General features: G+C 39.0%; 1 protein-coding gene across 5 annotated transcripts in view; it reads right to left on the bottom strand.

Annotated features, from left to right (window-relative positions):
* Positions 1-16,257, bottom strand: part of fancc (FA complementation group C) — a 52,632-nt gene extending 36,375 nt beyond the window's left edge. Inside the window, exons 1-5 of one of the 5 annotated variants that reach the window (XM_047380334.1) lie at positions 16,076-16,253; positions 15,318-15,383; positions 12,345-12,574; positions 8,249-8,336; positions 8,037-8,131 (exon numbers count right to left, since the gene is read on the bottom strand). In XM_047380334.1, coding sequence (XP_047236290.1) covers positions 8,037-8,131; positions 8,249-8,336; positions 12,345-12,530 — 369 coding nt within the window. In that variant the 5' untranslated portion in view covers positions 12,531-12,574; positions 15,318-15,383; positions 16,076-16,253. Of the gene's footprint in view, positions 1-8,036; positions 8,132-8,248; positions 8,337-12,344; positions 12,575-15,317; positions 15,384-16,075 lie in introns of all 5 variants that reach the window. The other 4 variants (XM_047380337.1, XM_047380335.1, XM_047380333.1 and 1 more) reach the window with 4 other exon arrangements.
* Positions 16,258-22,598: the final 6,341 nt, after the last annotated feature.

Here is a 22,598-nt window from a genome sequence, read left to right as displayed (position 1 = left end):
TCTGAAACAACCTCCTGACAATAAAGAACAGCAAGCGCAGCCAAAGGGATGGGCAGGGCGCTGGGAGTTGACAATCTGGGGACAGTTAATATTAGAAGTTATCACGAATCAAGATCTCCCCTTAGACTTGCCAATGAAAGGGACGCTTGCTGTACAGGACTTTACTACTTTATCACCAGCCTAGATGCATAGGGCAGCCATGGAGCCAGACCCAAACAAACAATGGGTGAGTTCATAGTGACCTCTGAGGCCTGGCATCGCGTCAGGTTGTTGCAGATTCCAGGAACTGTGGCTCATTGAACAGACATGCCCACTGACCCTAGCTCAACCCAAAAGGTGCAATTAGCAGCGCAGATGGTGGTAGTCCCATTTAAAGAGGTGTACTTAGTCAGAGCAACAACAACAGTCATACCAGAACAACATAGAGCAGACCTCGAAAAAAGAAGAATCTTAACCATCTTAACCAAATTAAAAACAGCAAAGGTGATCCTGCTGGAATGAACATGGAATAAATTTTAAAACTCGCTAAATCTTCAAACACGTTGAATTTCCCTTAAAAACTTAGAAGTATCCACATCTGGTTGCAGGTACTTCTGCTGAATTTTATTATCTATTACTCCTTCAGACATTAGCCTGTTTTTTTTATCCTGTTTGTAAAAATTATGTTTTGGGATACGCTGACTTGTTTAAAGACCCTACAAGTGGTATAATTGTTGATATAATGAATGTTACGTAAGAATTTCCTTTGTAGACATTAATTCACATGTTCACTTGTAAACCAAAAATACTAAATGAAAGACATGTTCAAGCCTTTGAAACGACCTTTTCAATATAACCACAAAAAGTTGCAGAACTAATACAAGCTGCATCAAACACTGAATACCCAAAACCTGACATCTTAAGCACGCACCCAAACACACATACTAAGCAGAGAAAAAATGTGAACTGCTTTGAAATGCCAGGGTAAAAGTAAGACAAAAGGAAATAAGAAGAGAAGATGATGTGAGATGGTCAATATGTATAAAAAGAGAAATGCAAGGAAACCTAAATCCAAGGGAAAGTAGTGTTGCAGAGCTGTTGGTGTAGCCCTGTGGTTTCTTTGGTCTGGCTCTGCACCACGCTTAGATGCTTACCCTCCACATAGTCTTAAAAGCCACCCCAATCACTACCATCTGAGAGCCCTCAAACCCAGCACATTTAGTACATACAAAACCAATCACACTAAACCCGCAGTTGGTAAAGAGGCACAGCGGGGACAGGGGATGAGAAGTAAGGAAGGATTGGGTAGAATAACTATCAGAAACTGAAATGTACTGTGTTGGCTGCATTTTGAACAAGGATAAAAAAGTGTGTGGTCGACAGAGGAATGGGACAAAGAACAGAAAGATAGATGGGTGGCAAATACTTTAGGTCAAAAGCCATCTTTCTCACACAGAAAAAAACAACTTGAATCGGGTTTGGGGAAAAGTTACTGCCATTGAAATGATCCCTTCATAAATCTAAAATTAAAACAGGGGATGTAAGAAGAAATGCATGAGGCTGAGACTTGGGTTGTTTTTGATGGGTGTCTGTTAACAATTACTACACCATGATTGAAAAACCAATGAAGACTTAATTATAGCCTCAGATGGTCAAAACATCAAGACATAAAAAGGGAAGACGGAATTCACGAGAAGAGCACAAATAAAGAATTTGGATCTCTAAAAGCACTGATTTAGAACCAACCCAACCTCAAACGTGGTGCAATAAATCTATATGCCCATCCTGTATTTGTACAGCACCCACTAACAATGGAGGGGCTATATAGAGTTAGCCCACATAGTTGACAGTATCCAAAAAAGAATTTTAACTGCTAGTTACTTTCAGAAATAAAACTTCAGCCCTCTTGTATGTTTCTTTTTATGCACAGTTAACACACATTTCCTTCCCAAAGCGTCCAAACTCCTGAATCTTTTTCAACATTTTGCCTGTTACCACAAACTTCAATGGATTTGATATGATATACCAACACAAATTGAGCAAGCATAACTAAAGTTAAAAGGTAGAGGTTTTCAATTTTCTATACACCTTTAAAACGTCTTTAATACCATTATGATTTAAATTAATGAACTACCGAAATTAAGAAAAACAACAATTTATATTTAGCTAATAGCATAAGAAAGCATATATAACTTTACTAACTTAAATTAATGTTTGACTAGTGCATTTTTACATCTAGGTTACCTGACCACATGTCCTTTTGACAGCATATTGTCAGTTTAGCAACAGTTACTTAAGAAAACAAGTTATTAAGGTGAGGTGCCCTTAGTTTTTTGTACATTGTTTTGGCATTTATGAACCATTTTAGTTAGAGAACTCTAAAGTTTGCAAACTGTTTATTTGAGGTACTACTTACCTAATATAAGGGAAATGTAAGGAATAGATGTTTTAATAAGTCTTAATTCAATAAAATCTATAATTTACTACAGGTGTTCTTACTTGCTTTGTTTACTGAGCAGAAGTAAAAGTAAATGAAGAACTAGAAGAACAGGAACACAAAGAAATAAGACAATCATCCAGCTGCTTGGAACCCTAAAGTGAATTTCAATCATACAATGAGACTTAAAAGGGAGGGACTGATTTCAATTCTTAATAATAAAATAAAAAACTTAATGTGAGCAAACAGCAACAAATATATAAAGTGGCTACAGTTGTTGCAGGGCATATTTGTGGTTCAGTGTTTTGAGTAGGTAAAGATGGTATACACCACAGATTAAGTTATCATTCAGCTGATTGTATGGCCATCTAAAATTACATTCATGTCTTTTTTTTGCCTACTGTAATTTCCTCAAAGATCATGTCATGTTACTGCAGCAGTGTGAGGTCTTTTTTTACTTGTGAAGGATGTTGAGAAACAGGCCAACTGAGTTAATAACTATCAGCCCGGAGCTTTGTGGCTGTAACCAGGAATTTATCAAATCCTATGTGAAGGCTCAGATGTGGAGAAGAGAGACAGACAGGGGTCTTAAACAAAAGGCAGACAACAGCAAAGACAAATGCACCGTATGCATCAACTGAGAGAAAGGTAAAGCTGCCTACATAAAACAGTGAGGACAGATTTTTTATTAAATTCTTGAAATGATCTGAAGGCACATTTAAGCAGACAATCAGTTTATTACAAAAGAAGTAGGGTTAAATATGTTGGGGAGCATGATAACACAAAACAGGCTTAGCTTCACATTCCAAAACAGGGCGCCCAGTGCAGACACAGAGACAAAGAAGGAGCATCTCTAACCTAAAACTATTCATCTGCTCTGCTCTGCTAGACAAGCCAAGTTGTACTCAAAAGGTTTTGCTGTGCTTCTTACCATTTGCATCACTGATGGTAAAGGGAAGATTTTGTAAATGGAACATGTTTTTAGATCCTTTAAAATCTTGCACTATAATTGTGAAGTGGAAATACAATGATAAACACTTTACAAGATCATCAAATTATAAAAAATCTGGTATATGTTTGTATTTTGCCCTATTCACTCTAATACACCTGAATAAAATTCAGTGCAACCAATTCCCTTCTGAAGTCATGGCTGTCTAGGTAAACCGACCGCCAAGGCAAGCAGAGAATGAACCAGAAAAGCAGTCAAAAGGCCCATGGCAACTCTGGAGGAGCTGCAAAGATGTTCACAGGTCATTTTTCCCCAAGTCAAGTCTAAAGTCTCTAATAACTGAAAGAAATAATCAAATTTATGTCATGTCTACTGTCTATAAAACAGTATTACTGTAGATTAGGGAATCCAAATCCTGTACTGTTCGCTCTAAATTACAACATAATATGGGAGGTTATGTTATCAAGTTTGTCTCCGTTTTTTCCCCGTTTTGTCAAGTTTTCACTTGACAAAACGGGGAAAAGTTGAACAGCTATGAATACTTTTGCAAGGCACTATATACTCTATGAATGTTATTGTAATACATTTACATCCTCTATACAATTTAAGTTATTGTAAATACTCTCATAATACTACCTTGTACACTTCTGCACATTTGGCTAGAGTATCCTATGCAAACACAAGTCCACACATAGAAACACATGGACACAGATGCAGACACCCATGCGCTCACATGCTTTGAGATTCCTCTCCAACAGGTCAAAGACCATCTGGCAAAATTTAACATTTACTTTCTAGGCACTGTTTTAATTAGCAAAATGTTTTATTAGATGAGAAATTAATCAAATGAATACAAACACAGTTAATCTGGCAAAAATGTGAAGGTTTCACATTGCTTATCATGAGCCATCTGTGTGAACCCTCTCAAAGTTGAAAATGGCAGAAGTTTTTCTTCCCTCTTCTCTCTTTCCCTCCTTCCTGTGCTCGCTTACAGAACACACAGGGAGTTTTGCTGGCTAACAGTAATATAAAGGCAGATTCTTCAATGATGACAAGAGGCCGTGAAACAGTCACTTTTAATTTGACTTTAAAATGTGAAACATAGTTGGAGGCTATGCAGAGTAAGACCAACAGAGACACGATCTCCTTTATTCATTATGTAGATGCAATTTGATGGTAAAGACAGAGAGATGGAAAGCACGCCCATATTAAAACAAATGAGACAGAAAATCTCTTCAGCAGTCTAAAGACAGTCAAAAGAAATTTTTTAAAAGAGGGATTTTTTTTGTTAATAAATGTTTTATTGCCAAGTAATCTTCATGTGAAGTTATCCGGAACACAAACAATAAAATGACCCTGGCCCAGTGTGATGAAAATTGGCATATGAAAAAAGATTTGGAAGAATATACAGTTATGCACAATTTACCAGAAGTAATACAATATTCAAAGGCTGGACAGTCATGAGATTTAGTCACCATCTTTCCCAGCTCTACTTTTTCTTTTTGTGTGCAGCTTGTGCCCTGGCTATCAGTTGTTATTCTGTTAAATATTTGCTTATGTCCCCTTTAAACAAGATTAAAATCGCCATCAAGTCTCCAGGGTCTCTAAGACTGTTCTAACATCGCTGGACAACAGCAAATTTAGAAAACCTCATTAAGGCAAGCATGCAGAGTCTCCTGTTCTCTCTCTCCCTTGCATGTGTCGTCTCAATCTAGAGAATACCCTTATAAAATATTGCATTCCCACACCTCCACTAACAGTGGATGAGAAAACAACATTAGAACTTTCAAAACGCTTACCAGTAGCATTTGTTAAACTTGTGCTGCAACTTTCAAATGTTACTCAAAATGTTAAGAACTGCTGCTTGCACTTTTTCCTCTTTATCACTAATACAACAGCAGGGATTTCTCTTTAATAGATACATTTTGCATGTGAACTGCGGCCTAAAAAAGTGACAACTTCACTCAGTCTCCTAGCAACCTGCCAATATAGCTGCAATTTGGAGATGTGCATTGCTTCTCTCTGCTGCGAAGTGCAGCACAAAAACATACACATATACATACAAGCAGTGGACATGCGGTGGCTAAACGGTTGCACTAAATTAGACTACATGGAGGACCGCAGGCAGGTGTGGGCATCATTAGGTTGTAAGCTTGGCATGAAAATAGTGTCGCCCATCTTCCTTCCAATTCTCCGATGACCAAGCCACGCAGATGTGCGTGAGCCACACCACATGGATAAGCTACTAATGCTGGTACCAAGCTCTTCCATACTGCACCCAGGACCACAAAATGCTGCCACCATGATAAATAATAGAGATATTAACATTAACTGATTTGCATAGATTCTCAGACAAACGTGCCAGATGCAAATGCACTGTTGGAGCAGCTGTGAAAAGATGCCATTTTGGTAATTAATTCTAGGTGCATTTTATTTTCTTGCATTGATATTACTTGACTCGTTTAATAATGAGAAAGTCTACACTTTTTTTTTAAGAAACACATTACATCCATTTGTGGTTAGAAAGCATATGACCAGCACGACTAAGGAAACGGAGCCTGGTAAAAAGTGCCTGCCACAAACAACAAATAAAAGGTAAAGGTGGTGGAGTCTATAAAATTGGACACACCAGCTAACTATAAATTAGGACAACTAAACGTATTACACACATGAGACAGCAAAGATGTGGAAAACTGCCTGCTATACCGAGCTTTACCTGCCTCGGGTTTGGACTTCTCTTGGGGAAGGAGCAACAGAAGTGGTGAGTAACTTTTCTTCTGCCCTCCTTTATAACATGCTTGCTCATTTAAAGAGAATTACAGATGTCACAGCCTTCTGTAAAAATATCCAGCCTTACAGAGTTACTGAAAACGGGGCTTTCGATACCTCTTTCTTGTTTGTGTTTTTTAAATTATTTTTTACAACCTCCATTCATCAGAAAAGTGTTTTAAAAAAAAACTCATTCAGCCATTACATCTAACTTTCATAAATGGTCATGATGCATGATGTTTGTAGCAACATTAAATGACTAAAATAAATTGCAAAGCAAGAAATTATAAAAGATGGATCACTGTGGCTGCCACATTAATTAGGATGTTGTGCCGGTCCGTTGTGGTGAAGAAAGAGCTGAGCCAAAAAGCGAAGTTCTCGTTTTACCAGTTGGTCTACGTTCCTACCCTCACTTATGGCCATGAACTTTGGATCATGACCGAAAGAATGAGATCCCGGATACAAGCGGCTGAAATGAGCTTCCTCTGCAGGGTGGCCGGGCACTTCCTTAGAGATAGGGTGAGGAGCTTGGCCATCTGGGAGGAGCTTTGAGTAGAGCAGCTGCTCCTCCACATTGAGAGGGGTAGGTTGAGTTGGCACGGGCATCTGTTTCGGATGCTTTTCTTCCACCGGGAGGAGGCCCAGGGGACGGCCCAGGACACGCTGGAGGGACAATGTCTCTCGGCTGGCCTGGGAACACCTGAGGCTTCCCCTAGAGGAGCTGGAGGAGCTGTCTGAGGAGAGGGAAGTCTAGGTGTGTCTGCTTAGTCTGTTGCCCCCGCGACCCGGTCCCGGATAAGCAGAAGACGACAAATGATGACAAATTTATAAAAGAAAACATTTAGAAAACAAATCTTGTGTTTTTTTGCTCATAATGCACTGCAGAGCATTTTGGTCGTCACTGCTGAGTTACCGAATGAGTGTCAATTGCATCTGCAGCCTCACTGGTTTTATAATTCTGCACTAAACCTCAGTTTTTTTTGTTCATTGCAAGTAAGTTTTAATAAAAGTCGATTAGAAGTGGCAGACGAGACCTGTTTCTGAAAGGTTGTTGGCTTAAAGAGTGCTGTATCATTTTGCTTGCTCTCAGACCGAATCACATTGAATTGCACTCTGTGTACCTTAAACCAAGTAAGTGAAACTGCATCCCGATTGAGGGGTAAACTGCATCTTGAATCAACACAGACGTTCTTTGCACATATCAAAAACAGCAGGAGAACTCTCATGCTGCAACAAGCATACGTGGAATGCCTCTGTGTTTTTGTTAAACCCCAGAAGACCTCTCCAAGATCCTGATCCATATTCTGGTTAATATTTCATGTCGTGTTAAAGTCTTAGTCCAGTGTGATAGGAGCCTAAAACTGAAACAATCTCAAAATAAGAACAGCAGTTAGAGAGCAAGCTCGTCCAGTTTCCCCATCTGCTTTGAAATGAAATAGTAGCTGAATGGCATCGTTTGGGATCTACCTTTTCGCCTATGTTAACAGAATTTGGCCCATTCGTTTTTTTTAGCATAATCTTCTAATTTACAACCCAAATCCACTCAAGACATATTTTAATTTTAGTGCAAGTTTTAGTAGAAACAAACTCTATGGTGGGATTCTGAGTATGTTGCTGAATTATCTTTCAAAAAACAAACAGTTTGAGTAATATTACTGACAGTATGAAGTCCCAAAGGTTGCAAGAAAGGGTCTTGGTATGTTTATTAAACAAAATCCAGATTGTACCTTCACTTATTTTAGTGGTTTGTCTACAGCTTATAAGTGGAACAACTATTTGCACTTGTTTGAAAATTAGTAACCAAATATTAGTTATTAAAACTCTACTAAAATACATTAAATAATGATAAATTTGACCTGCAATCTGTTTTCACAGAACAAATATAGAAAGACCAGTTCCTACCCGAATCCACTGGTTGGATTTTCTTTCCACTGCATTGCTTGGATGCTCTGAGTACAGTGCCAACAGACACTGGAGGAGAAGTCCTCTACTCGAGCCTGCAAGACACACAGAACATCACCCATTTCTATCTGGTTCAATTCTATATTTCTTGTTTCTGTATATCAATAGGTTTTAAAAAGAGACAAAAAAAAACGTCCATAGCATTCACTCACTGTCTGCAGTGACATGAGGATTCCAGCACAGCCGCCCTAAAAACTGGCCTAATAGGGGAAGCCTACTCATGGTCTCTGTTGTGGAGCTCTACGAGAAACACAGAATAAAACAAAATGTAAAAAAAATTATTATATTGCATATAAGCAGTTTTGAACAATTGTATCATTGTATAAAAAATAAAAAAAAACTCAGGTCTCTGCATTTAAAGAGCATCAATGTGTCACAGAGAAAGACTAACTAGACTAATTTGAGAGGATGACATCACTACTAATTGGAATCATAATGTTAGGTCAGGCAGAGTTTAAATGGAACCTAAATACCCTTTCTATTGTCTGCAACAACATCATTTCTCTGTGTTACACAGCCCTTACATTTGGCCTCCCAATTGCTGAATAGTCTATGGTAAATGTTGTGTGCATGTGTTTGTGTGTGTGTGTGTGTGTGTGTGTGTGTGTGTGTGTGTCTGATGCAACAGAAAAGGAATGCTCATTTACAATAGAAACCGTTGAATGCTCTGTGACTGAAGGAATGCCCATAAGAATAAGCCATCACAAAAGAAAGCAATTACGACGGACTACCAGGGCACAATTGGCATCAAAGCCTCGCCCGCACTGTCTCCAATTATGACCATGTGTTTTATTGTGATTACAACTAGACATTCTTTGACAGAAGTGACTGATTACATACTGGCCAAGGAGCCTAATGGGATGTGTTTATAGATGACCGTAAAGGAAATGGTGCAGTAAGACACTAAAACCCAATCAGAGAAAGCCTTACTGTAACTATTGCATCTTTGTTTTAGTATGAATTTAAAACCAGTACTGTAACAGAGCAGGTGTACACATACAAAAGCTCTAAACTGAGACAAGTTTGACATGGAGAAACATTTTGAGAATCCAATGCAAACATCTGCTATTTTAAGATTACCCCACAGCAATGGAAACAAAGAAATCAAATGCTTGCACGTTTTTGTGTGCGTTATTCATATTAACTAGAAACATGCTGGTCATGTTCAACCTGTTCTAAACCCTTTCAGTCCATTTCTTTTTTGTAGAATTGTATGAAAAATAAACAGTGCTTTTTGTGGGCCAAGTAGATATTAAATTAAGTACAAATTGTTTATTCAAGTATAGCACACAGACATACATTTATGTAAATTAGCACCATTAAGCACAACTGGGCATAATGGTTATCAAGCAAATTAGCTTTTTCATGCCAAATTTTGAAGTTTTACAAATTTCAGCATTAGGTTTTCTCAATCTATTTGTTGTACATTTTTAAGTGTATATGCAAACATTCCCCACGCATTTACTGCTGATTTTTTCAAAGAGGCTTTAAACATTAAACCTGCAAAATCAGAGACTGTAAGTGATGGGGCGGATGGGTGCGTTCGATATCTGGCTGGATAGATGAATGCACAGATTCAGCAATTAGTTAATAGGACAAGGAATGAATTCCAATAATTAATTAAAAAACATTTCCCTCTTTTCTTGTTCTGTTATTTCAGACCGGAAAAACGATGACTCCAAACCTCTCGGACGGCCTGAAACAGTATCAATCTCTTCTCCATTCTCACAACACAAACATATTCTGAAGCAGAGTGGAGCACCAACCACTGCTATTGCACAAATAGCCATAGAATATTTCTACATAAAGTCCACAAAGATAAAGAAATGCCTAATTCGGTTACAAGAAGACTCGTTGTCTTTCTAAAATATCCACCAACTGCTTAGTTACCTCCTTCTGAAACAGGAGGTCTCTGCATCTAAGAAAAGGCTAAAGAAGAAAACTTAAGAAACTCAGAAAAATAATTTTTAGGCACTGACTTTTGCGAATGTTGGTTTCCAATCATGATCCTCACCTGTTCGAAACACTTATAGAACCTGGAAATTAACAATAGGATTATTTCACATATTGGGTCATAAGCCACAGGAAAGCTGTAAAATTATCAAAGGACGCAAATCGCTGCCAAGAAGCGGGCTATCTTCAGCTGGTCTTTTATGAGTCCATTGCCAGGAAAAAAAAAAGATTTCAATACAATTAAGCTATACCATACTGTTTCTTTGCATGTGCTCCATAACTCTGCTCATACTGACTCATCTGCATTACGCAGAGCCAAAGTTATGCTGAAAGAAAGTGAGACAGAAAAATGTTTCAGTAAAACATTTTGGAGTGTGAAGAAATATAACTTCCCAGGGAAATCACATAATGACACAAACAAAACATAAAGATTTTGCTGGAGAATTAGTACAAACTGTGAAGAAAAAGAAACTTAAATGCTTTGAGTTGGCGAGCTGTGGAAAAACAAAAACATTTGACCAGAAAAATTCAGGAATCTAAATTTCTTCGGCCCTCTTCCCAGATTTGCTGGACCTGATATGGGGATACATTAGGTTAGCACTCAAGGTCCCAGTGCGGCTGTTACCTGACTAACTCAACACAGCGGTGCTGCCAGCCAGACATTCACAGACATCCTCAGAATCACACAGAACAGCTTCTGTTAGCAGGACCCTTCTATTGCATGAATTACTGTTTGAGCCTTGGCTCAAACTCTGAAAGTGTGTTCATGTTTGAGCATGTTAAATAGTCTTATCTGTGTATTAATTAACTCAAAGGTTCATTAACCAAATGGCTGCAGTTCTGCCTAATAGGTGAAGACTTTAAACTCAACTCAGTGTGACGTAAACCCGTAAAAAACAGCCTCCTAAACTCCCGTCCCACTATTGCTTATTCGTCTTGTGATTCAATGACACAAAAAAACACGCAGCTTTAGGTAAATAACGCTTCACTAAGGCATTTCCATGCATCTTGTAATGTAGCATACACAAAATAATTTCTCAGTTTTTTAGGCATGTCAAAAAATTCTGTAGCATAAACATTAGAGATTGAAGAGACAAATGTTCCAAGTATATTTCTGTCACTGCTGTGAAATGGCATAACTAGAGCCCCTTTTCCATTGCAGGGACTCTCAGCCATTCCCCGGGATTTTTATGTATGGTTACATCAGCTAATAATTATTTGAACATTTGGAGGCACCTGTACACCATGTAAAAAGAATTGGACTTCGTCAGGTAATTTGGCATGTTTAGACGTATTTAAACACATTTTCAGATTTCCAAACATACATGGCAAGAGAATGAAAACAAAAAATTGTGTGACAGCAGAGTAACTGATAAAAACATTTAATTTTGGGCATTTAGAAAATACAGTGCAGGAACATTATGTGCCAGTTCCATCAAAAATATACACCAATCAGGCATAATATTATGACCACTGACAGGTGAAGTGAGTTACACTAATTATCTTTTCATTTTGTCCACAAAGTTGATGATTTAGTTGGAAAAACTGGCAAGGATTGGATCGAATTGGACAAGGGCCACATTTTGACTGATATGGACTCAGAGGATCTTAAAAAATGCAACTCTTATGTGGTGTTCGCAGTCTCCAATGGTCAGTATCCATCAGAAGTAGTCCAAGGAAAATACAGCGTTCACCAGGGGAAAATATGACAGCAGGATCCATATGGAAAGAAGGCAAGCTGACAAAGGCAGTGTGATGCTTTGGTGAATGTCTGCTGGGAAAACTTGGCTCCTCATCTATGGGTATGGTAATTAAAAACATTACAGCTACCTAAGCTTTTTGTAGACCATGTACATCCTGTTATGAAAAGGGTATTCTCTGTACGCTGTGGCCACTTTTAGCAGTATATTGTCCCTGCCATGAAGCAAAAATGGTTTAAGAAATACAACAACAGGCTGTTGACTTGGCCTCTAAATTCCCCGTATATCAATCAAATAGGGCATCTGTAGAACATACTGTACAAAAAAACGTTCGATCTACGAAGGCCCCGAGTCACAACTTACAGGACTTAAAGGATCTGCTGCCAACATGTTGATGCTAGATACCACACAACACCCTCAGGATGCATAGATAGGTCAGGGCTGTTTTGGCAACAAATGAGGGACCAAAATACCATTAAGCAGGTAGTAATGATGTTATGCCTGATGGTAGTATTTCCCAAAGTCATCTTAACTTTCAATGTTCAAAAATCACCACCTGTAAGACTAGAAACGATCAATAAATACATTCGCTCACCACATCGTTGATTTGTTTTAAAAGCTGCTGGAGGAAATCCCTCAGCCTGCTCAAGTGTAGGGATATGTCTTTCCGGGTGCGTGTAGATTCAGCTTGGCCCCAAGCGACTGCTTTTTCAAGCCAGAAGGGCATCTCCTGAATATTTGGCAAAGGCTCTGCTGTTTGCTGGACCAGCAGCTCAGTCATTTCGCTCTTTCCACAGGCAAATTACTTACGAGCTAAAAGAAATCCTAGGAAAAACCAACAATAAATGCAGTGTCAAAGTCAAGAATTACATAGGAAGTATGTAATTTAAACTTTATCATTACTTTTTTGTGGGTATAAAGACAGAGTAATGGCAGCATTCTTACATATGGGACCTAGGCGGTGTACGATTTCTCTGTAAACATATTTGTGTACGTAGATGTTTGATTTGTTATGACATTTCCCCACCTCCCTCTATCCTGTGACATTGACCTCAGATGTTGTGCAGTACTAAAAATTTAGATATAAATTGAGAAAAGAAAGCCAGTCAACAATTTTGTTTGACCTGAACAACACACAAAATGTGTTCGTTGAGAGAGATGTTGAACATGAAGAGAAACGTTGTTTACAGGAAAACTCCACAGAGGGAGATTTACTGTAACCATGAGGAGTAAAAACCCAGGTTCACCTCTTTATACAGTGAAAAAATAAAACGTGGAAACTTTTTCCAGAGTTAAGTTTCCAAAAACTACATTTATATGAAATAATGTTGTGATTTGTATGAGCCCGATACTGAATATAAAAACAACCAAAACCATAAACCAGCAGTCTTAAAGTGGGATGACATTTAAATTTGCTGCTCAATGACATAAAGCATCCAAACCTCTAACGTGAAAACGATTGCACCTTCATAAAGTTTCATAAAGTTAGAGAATTTTGCTGATTATGTTAATTAATAGAAACCAGTCATCAACAAAGACATATAATAATTAGAAATACACAGAAAAATTGGACTAGCCAGTCGGGAGCTAAAAAGGTGTCATCAGTGAACCCACTGTACCTTAGCAATACCAGGTCGCTCTGACAACAACACTCTCTGGTATGAAGGTTATTCATACCTCCATTCTCCAAGTTAAAAGCCATTATAAGATGCTAAAGATAGTTAAAAATGTCAACTCTATAATCACTTTCTCTTTGTTTTAAAATAGTAAAATGAAATTTTGCACCGATGGCTCTCACACAGTGTGACATCAACTCTCCTTCTAATATAAAGAATGACCACTCATAGCAGCAAGGTTAGGAAAAATATGGAAATCCCGCTGTTCTATCTTCTTATATATCCTATTGGGAAACTGAAATTGGCAAAACAATTGGTATCGGTAAAATATCCAAATCAAAAATCGGCCACAAAATCCTGGTAGGTACATCTCTAAACACAATTAAAACCTACTAGATTGTGAAACATTTACATTTTGACCATTAAAACAAAACAGGATAAGGAAACAGATGCTTATGTAGCCTACATCACACATAACCTTCTATGAGAGCAAGGGTGGCTTATCACCACAACTTAATGATCAATTTCCTCAGATTCAGGCAATAAAATTATTTTTGACACATTCAAGGCTGCCTACTAAGAAATAAATGATACATTCTTCACCTTTTATAAAGATGGAAAAAAAAAAGTATGGGAGACCAGGCCCCAAGGGTGTGTGTTAGGATGTGTTTCATGTCTGCATATAGCTCGTGAATTTTGTGTGTGCATGTTTGTTGTGCTTTCCCATAATGACAGGTCTATGTGGGACACCACAGGCTTGTATATTATGATCACCTCATAACACACGATTTGTTTAATGTCTTGCCATCAGCTCCGCTGGAAAGCCCTTATGGCATGCTGATGTGAATATATAAATACTTATTTTCAGGGAGGAAAAAAACCAAACCAAATTAGGAATAAACGCCTCTTGTTGACTTGTCTCTTAGGGGTTCCTTTTTCAGAAAAACTGGGGCTGAACTTAAAAGAAACACAACCCTCAAGATCTCTATCCTGCAGATAGTCAAAAATACACACAGGCACATAAAGAATAAAGTGACATTTAAATGTAAAAAAAACTCCTGGTGAAAAGCATGTACATGTGCAAACAGACTCAGCAGCAGCTCTGGAATTAGGTAAGCACATTTTGGAGGAGGAACAAGATATGACTGGTCAAATATTATCTTTGAGGATGTGTTAAACTAAGTTTGTGGACATTGGGTTTTGCTGAGTTTGCTGATGCAATTATGAGATTGTTGACATTATTTCAGTATAACGGAATGAGTTAAGCATCACTTTCTGCAAATTTACTTCCATATGCTTTCCTTATGTTAAACACAGTTTAAAAAGGTAACTTTACACAGCTTGGTTCTGACCGAGTCCCACTGATCAACAAGCCAGCAGCGTGTGTGTACAACCTTGAAGACCCCATGCCCGAGACTCAACTATCCAGCAGCACAATTAATGCATGCTCTTGTAAACATACAATCCACATAAGTTCATTTAAATTTTAATATCTAAAAACAACAAATGAGTAAGTTACTTGGTATGTAACAATAAAAATGTTAGTTTCCTATTAAAATGAAGACAATTTTCTTATCAATTAAGTCCTTTTTGGAAATATAAAAAAATTAAACATTCCTCAGCCAATCAGTGTATTAGTTTATAATTCAGTTTCTCACAGCAACTTCTGAGCAAACCACAGGGATCCAGCAGCACCAGAATCTCATACATACATATTTCCAGAGCGCCTAATCAATGGATGAATAGACAATCAGAAATAATTCATGCGTAGATGGAAAAACAAACAGTTGGCTTTACAAAGACTAGAGTGGCACAATATATCGAATTAGAATCATTATTGCTATACAAGTGTGTGTGCAATATTGTTGCAAAGGACTGCTCAGAAGCAATATTTGATAGGATATTATATATATATTTCAACTGTCATTTGTTCATGCTTTGCATATGCATACCTGGACAAATGGACACAGACTTCCATTAATTGCCACACTAGGTGAATTTCCTTTGTGGTTGAGATGCTGAAGGTCATGTAGAATGGTGGGGATTTTAAAAAGAAATCATGGAAAATTATTATCGATATTGTTACTGCAATTTTTAACAATGCAATTAAATATTTTCCTGAAATTGTGCAGCCCTAACAAAGAGATGGGAGTACAACGAGAAAGATGGATAGATGAACGCATGAATAAATGGAAAATATCTAAATCAACTTCCAAACGTTGCCAGGCGGTGTAGAAACCCTGAAACATGTAAATGAGCTCAGGACTCGATCTTAATATTTAAACCTTTGCCAAAGAGGCAGTATTTAGGAGGAGGTTCATTAACACACAAAACGGATTAAATACAAGATTTTGAACGACGGTAATACAAAGCAAGCTGGTTCATTTGTAATGTACTCTCAAACATCGATGGTTAAGAGAGTCTGTGTGCAGTATCAACATCAGAACACAGGATGTCCCTGTTTCATCCGCTACAGTAGACGGTATTAGAAAAGAAAACTATCAATAAAAACACAATTTAACTTCAAGCCACAGCCGTTGTGTCAAAATTGGGTAGTCAGTCGGTGTTGGTGTCAAAATTGGGTAAAAGGAGCACATTTAAACTTTAAAAAACTCTCTTTCAAGAATTGTTTTTTAAGCTTATCAACCGCCTACACACTCGACAATCTTTAACCATCGACTACAGATGTTTCAAATGTGAACTTACTTACTTTAAATAATATGCGTATGAATCACATTGACGTACTCTCCACGCAGAAATGAGTTATATTAAAATATTCTTTACGGTCCCAAACGACAAAAACTTGACTTTCTTTCCGCGAAATGCACAAACTGAACTTCCCTCTTCTCTAGGGAGTTCCGGGTAGGAAAGAATCCTATTGGCTAAGAGCTTTGACGTATGCGAACGTCCGTCTAGAGAGATTAGCTGGGAAATGGAGTCCTAAAGCTGAATTTATCATAATTTCAGTTGTAATGATGATTAAAGCAAAGAGAGTGTATTTATTTTCAATAATTTACATATAACTAAATTTATCACAATTTTCAAGCTAAAACCTGACAATTTGGTTTGTAGAAATTAATATACTTTATTATACCACTAAATAATTCACTGGAGAAAATCTAAAGTAGTAATTTGTAAAATAGTAATAGTAAATAGTAATAGTAAATAGTAATAGATCTAAAATGCATAATATCTAAATTACATAAATGTAATTTGAAATATTTTGTATAATACATTTTTCAGATACATTTTAAACGTAGTCATTGGAACTGGAATCTTTTGCCTTTATAATTTACTCCATCTCTGTTCCAGAATCTTGACTTTAATTTGCTTTAAGACAAATAATTTTTCTAAAAGCAACCGAAAGCTCAATGAATACATTAATTGATAACTTTGATGTGTCACTGCAAAGTAAAAACATTCTCTGAAACTGTGCCTATTCTTTGCATATATGTCCATATGTAAGTGGGTAAACGGGTGCATTACTTTTTTTCTGTGTCAAACATTTTAGGTTTGAACATCAAGATGTTGAAGAGTGCAATCCAGGGGCAGGAAGTTACAGGTTCCAGAGCACGTCCCATTGGAACCTAATTCAACTCTGAGGAGTTACCAACAAGCATGGCTCGAAGTGACAAATCATCCAGAAACTATTGCCAGACCCCTGCAAAAGGAAATGACTGTTTAAAATACGTAATGCCCTGTGTGTTGGTTTGAGCATGCACACGTGTGTGCATAAGTGCACAGCAGGTCCGCATGAGAAAGAGATTATGCCCAAGGAGTTATAGAACTGCATTGACTTACACATTGTGTTCTGGTGAATGCAGCTCTTGTGGATGTATCTGTCTGTGGTCAAACGTTTGTTAATTCATCCCTTAGCTACTTGAATTCTGCAGCGCATACCAGCACAGGCTTTGCTCTGTGCTGTTTGTGTGCTCAGCTTGAATAATGGCGGTACAGTTTCATAGACAAAGAAAAGCTCTAACATGTTTTGTTTCTCTAGAGCAGACTCCAGCAGATCTGTGCGGCATGTGAGCAAGCAGACGTGTGTGTGCACAAGTGTGTGAACATGTAGTGTGTGGCCTGTTTTTCTGATAGAGTTAAAAAACTATTATTTTAACAGTTTGAGTGTTTGGGAGGTGGAAAATAAAAACATTTTTCTTTGGTTTTCCTTTAAATTTTGCTCAAAAACATGGTTTTAAAACTCAGCAACTTTCATTCATTTCATTTAGCTTCTCGTTTTTATTGGCGAAGTAAACAGAAAGGAAACGTTAGGAGGAATTTTGCAAGATAGGCAATCTTTTCTCCTTTTCTGTCATTTATCGGAAACCTTTTACACTCAAAATACACTGTGGATGGTGAATTTTGTGAATGCAACTATTTTTATAATGCAAATCATTGGGTTTATTCTACCCTTTCTATGCATTTATCAAAGCATTCTTGAGGTTAGAAAATTATGTTAAAAAACAAATACTTGTTCAGCAAAACAGGTAACTAAAAAGACCACAAAGAAGCTGTAAATTGTTTTTTTGTGGCACTTTTATTGTTATTACAATAAACAACACAAAATATCATGCTAGAGTTTTTAGTTTATATCGCCCACCCCATACCTAAGAATACTTTAAAAATGGGTGACAAGCAAGAAAAACTGACAAACGTATGTAACAGTGTTGCAAGCAAGTGGAAACCAACAGATTACAGTTTTTTATGAGTGTTAGGATATGTGTAAAGTGTCCTTGAAAAGTACTCATACACCTTAAACATTTATAATTTTGACACATTACATAAATAAACTTCAGTATATTTTCTTGATATTTTACATGATAAACCAGTACAGTGGCACAAAATATAATTGTGAAATGAAAGAAAAAAGATGCATGGTTTCATTATTATTATTATTATTGTATATATAGATTAACAAGTAATTATATGAAATGTGTGGCATGCATTTTTACTAAGCTCCTCTGAGATGACATATTGAAACCAAACCTTTGGGGCTTATTTCTACCAGCTTCACTCACCTACAGACTGAGGTTTTTGCTGATTCCTCTTTGTAAACAAGCTCAAGCTAAGTCACATTGGATTTCGATTATATGTAAACATTATTTTTCAACTTTGCCTCAAGACTCTCAGTTTTATTTGGGTCAGAACTTTGACTACAACTCCGTCTCACTGTATATTTAAAAAAACAGAGAAGAAATATTTTATAAACTTTTTCCCTCTCTGTTACAGGCAACAAGCACAAGACACAAACAATTTACTTTCAAATAAACAAACCCTTTGTCCCCTGTTCTATGTATCTGTGTTTCTGCCTGTACCCTTCCTGAGTTCCGTGAACTACGTAAGTTATTAAGCTTCTTCTACTCATAATGCGACTCCCGTCCTCCTGCTTGCACTTTAGTCCGGCACCTCCAACCCAAACCGACCCCATTATGACACCCTTAAGATTGCAGTGTACCAAGCCCTTAGACTGCTAGAGATAGGCACCAACTTCCCCGCGACCCACTATGGAAGAAGCAATATGGAAAATGACTGATTGACTGACTGAGTTGTAGTTAGCTGGACAATTTCCTTATTTAAATATGTATTTATTTACTTATTTTTAATCCCTGGGATATATTGTTGTCTTCAACCCACTTACTGCACCCTTCTCACCCCTCATACATGATAACACCACAAAGAAACTCTTGAAATTGGATTATCGTTTGTAAAATGGAGAAGAACCTCTGGAATAAAGATGCTTACAAATGGTGGCAACATATCTTAAACTTCTTGACCGCTCAAACAAATCCAGAAAAAAAGCACTAAATAAAAATATGTCCTGACACAAAGTGCCTTAAATTGAAATACAGATCTGGGGAGCCTTTTGAGCTTTATTATGGCTGGTGTGGGCAACTAAAAAAAATGTGTGCAAAATTCTGCCTTGAGGGAAACTATTGTCTGTTGAGATACACAACACTTCTTACATTTCACCTTATGTCGTCATATGTGTCTGAGGACAAATTTCATGTGGCCAAGTAATAAAAACACAAACATGTAGCTACTGAACACTATTTCATATTTTAAGAGCAAATAAATGCAGTCACAGGGATTCACTGTTTATGTTCCAGGCATCCTTCTTTATTGCTATGGGAGGAAGCTGAGGATTTTTGGAGAAAAAGCGAGAGATGCTGTGACCAATGTGAAACAGCACTGCATGCATAAGACTGTACAGTGTGCACCAATCTTGCACTGTTACTAGACACCCTCTGCATGCTGATAGCTCCACTTTCACATTTACAGTTTATTTAGTAAATAATAGATAATCTATCGAATACTGGCATCTTTCTTATATTTACAAGTTAATTTTTATAGAACTTTCTAATCAATGCTGCTTACCTTATCTGTTTTTGTGTGCACTGCATTGTAATAAGTGTGCTCTTTGCTCTGTTTGGCAAATCAACAAATAAGAGGAGGAGCAGCTGAGACTTCACATTTGCAGTTACCACTGTTAAGAGTCAAAAGTGCCAAAATTCAGTAAATAAATTAAATGTAAAAGGATTACCTAAAAGTATGAGCAATCAAAGCTGAAATTACTAATAATTACTTCATGTGGGCGTGTTGCAACACATTGTGAATTCATTTTATCAGTAAGTGGGCAGTGAAAACACATTAAGAGTTTGTCTTGTAGGACCAGAAAATCCAAATAAGTCAAGTTTAAACTATGCTTGACTGAAAAATATTAAACTGTTTTGTTAAAAACTTTGTAATAACCAAACCAAAACCTGCCCAGTATTTGATTCTTTGTTTAACTCCAACTATTTTTGTAGATTGATGAACGTCTGATTGTAACAAAGACTCAATCTGACATAAAAATAATTCAAAAACTAACAAGAACTTGTCCAAATGTTCACTTTATTCCCCTGGTTCAACAGCCTGATACTAGAGCTTCTTATTCGTTTTTACCATGAAATATTTCGCACTCACATGCACACGTAGAGTGAATGCAAGAGAGAGATGGAGGGACAGAGAGCGAGACACCTGCTTTCTATTAGTCCAGTAGATTGCAGGGAAATTGAGTGGGAGTGTTAAACACAAACACATCCATCTATCTGCCCCTCTGTCTGCAATAATTACACACTTCCTGCTCTAAAATGCTTCTCTGATAGCTTGTACTCCAATCTCCTCTTTGTTTAAGCTTGAGTGTGCACATGTAGGTATGCAACTGAGAGTATGTTTCTCTGAGAGTTTCCAAACTAGCCACCAAAGGCTACATACATATTCTGATTAAATAGATCACACAGAGGAATATCAAAGAAATCCCTGTGGAGGGAAGAAACCTGAGGAAGACCATCAAGCACTTTGTTCAAGGGAAATAATTTGATGCTGCTGCCTGTAGCTGCGGCCGTAAGGTCTGCGGTGCCTGTTGCGGCGGCAATCCCAAACCCCGTGGTGGACACCGGCAGTAACAGACTGTCAAGCTGAAAAAGGGGTCCTATCGGCTGTGGTTGGCTTGTGGGACTCCTGACACAGCTGACGGGTACCGTGAGGCCAAGCATGCCACGGCCCAGGCTGTGGCAGAGGCAAAAACTCGGGCCTGGGAGGAGTCCGGTGGGGCAATGGAGAAGGAATACCGGTTGGCCTTGAAGCGATTCTGGCAAACCGTCTGGCACCTCAGGAGGGGGAAGCAGTGCTTCGCCAACACAGTTTACAGTGGGGGTGGGAGGCTGCTGTGCTCGACTGGGGACATTATTGGGCAGTGGAAGCAGTACTTCGAGGATCTCCTCAATCCTGCCATCACCCATTCCCTGGTGGAAACAGAGGCTGGGGACTCGGGGTTGGACTCTTTCATCACCCAGGCTGAAGTCACCGAGGTGGTTAAAAAGCTCCGTGGTGGCAGGGCTTCAGGGGTGGATGAGATCCGCCCTGAGTACCTCAAGTCACTGGATGTTGTGGGGCTGTCATGGTTGACACGCCTCTTAAACATTACGTGGCGGTCGGGGACAGTGTCTCTGGACTGGCAGACTGGGGTGGTGGTCCCCCTTCATAAGAAGGGTGACCAGAGGGTGTGTTCAAACTACAGGGGGATCACACTCCTCAGCCTCCCTGGTAAGGCCTACGCCAGGGTATTGGAGAGGAGAGTCCGGCTGATAGTCAAACCTCGGCTTCAGGAGGAGCAGTGTGGTTTTCCTCCCGGCCGTGGAACACTGGACCAGCTCTATACCCTCTACAGGGTACTCGAGGGTTCATGGGAGTTTGCACAACTGGTCCACACGTGTTTTGTGGACCTGGAGAAGGCATTCGACTGTGTCCCTCGTGATGCCTTGTTGGGGGTGCTCCAGGAGTATGGAGTCGGGGGCCCTTTATTAGGGGCCATCCTGTCTCTTTACAAGCGGAGCAGGAGTTTGGTCCGTATTGCCGGCACTAAGTCGGACCTGTTCCCGGTGCATGTTGGACTCCGGCAGGGCCGCCCTTTGTCACTGGTCCTGTTCATAACTTTTATGGACAGGATTTCTAGGCGTAGTCAAGGGCTGGAGGGGCTCTGGTTTAGGGACCAGTGGATTTTGTCTCTTCTTTTTGCAGATGACGTGGTCCTGCTGGCCCCCTCTAGCCAAGACCTACAGCATGCGCTGGGGCGGTTCGCATCCGAGTGTGAAGCGGCTGGGATGAAGATCAGCTCCTCCAAGTACGAGGCCATGGTTCTCGACCGGAAAAGGGTGGCTTGTCCTCTTCCACTTGGAGGGGAGTTCCTGCCTCAAGTGGAGGAGTTCAAGTATCTCGGGGTCTGGGAGGGGCTTGGAGTAGAGCTGCTGCTCCTCCACATCGAGAGGAGCCAGTTGAGGTGGCTCGGGCATCTATACCAGATGCCTCCTGCACGCCTTCCTTGGAAGGTGTTCCAGGCACCTTTATCCCGTGAGGAGGCCCAGGGGACGGCTCAGGACACGCTGGAGGGACTATGTCTCTCGGCTGGCCTGGGAACGCTTTGGGCTCCCCCTGGAGGAGCTGGACGAGGTGTCTAGGGAGAGGGACGTCTGGGTGTCTCTGCTGAGTTCCCGGATAAAGCGGAAGACGACGACGAGTATAAACTAAAATGTATTAAACCCTAATGGTGGCAATGGTGGCTTAGTGTCTGTTGATGTCTCCACAGGTCAAAGATGGAATTTCTCATGCCTTCTTTATCTGCGGGTCCTTTGTGGCTTTACCGCAACTGTTTCCAGCTCCTCATTCTCAGAAACTGCTCCAAAATTATAGTTTCA

This window comes from Girardinichthys multiradiatus, chromosome 12 (genome assembly GCF_021462225.1).
Source record: "Girardinichthys multiradiatus isolate DD_20200921_A chromosome 12, DD_fGirMul_XY1, whole genome shotgun sequence".
Classification (NCBI taxonomy): Eukaryota; Metazoa; Chordata; class Actinopteri; order Cyprinodontiformes; family Goodeidae; genus Girardinichthys; species Girardinichthys multiradiatus.
Note: the sequence above shows the minus strand (reverse complement) of the source record. Positions and strands in the feature narration are given on the sequence as shown.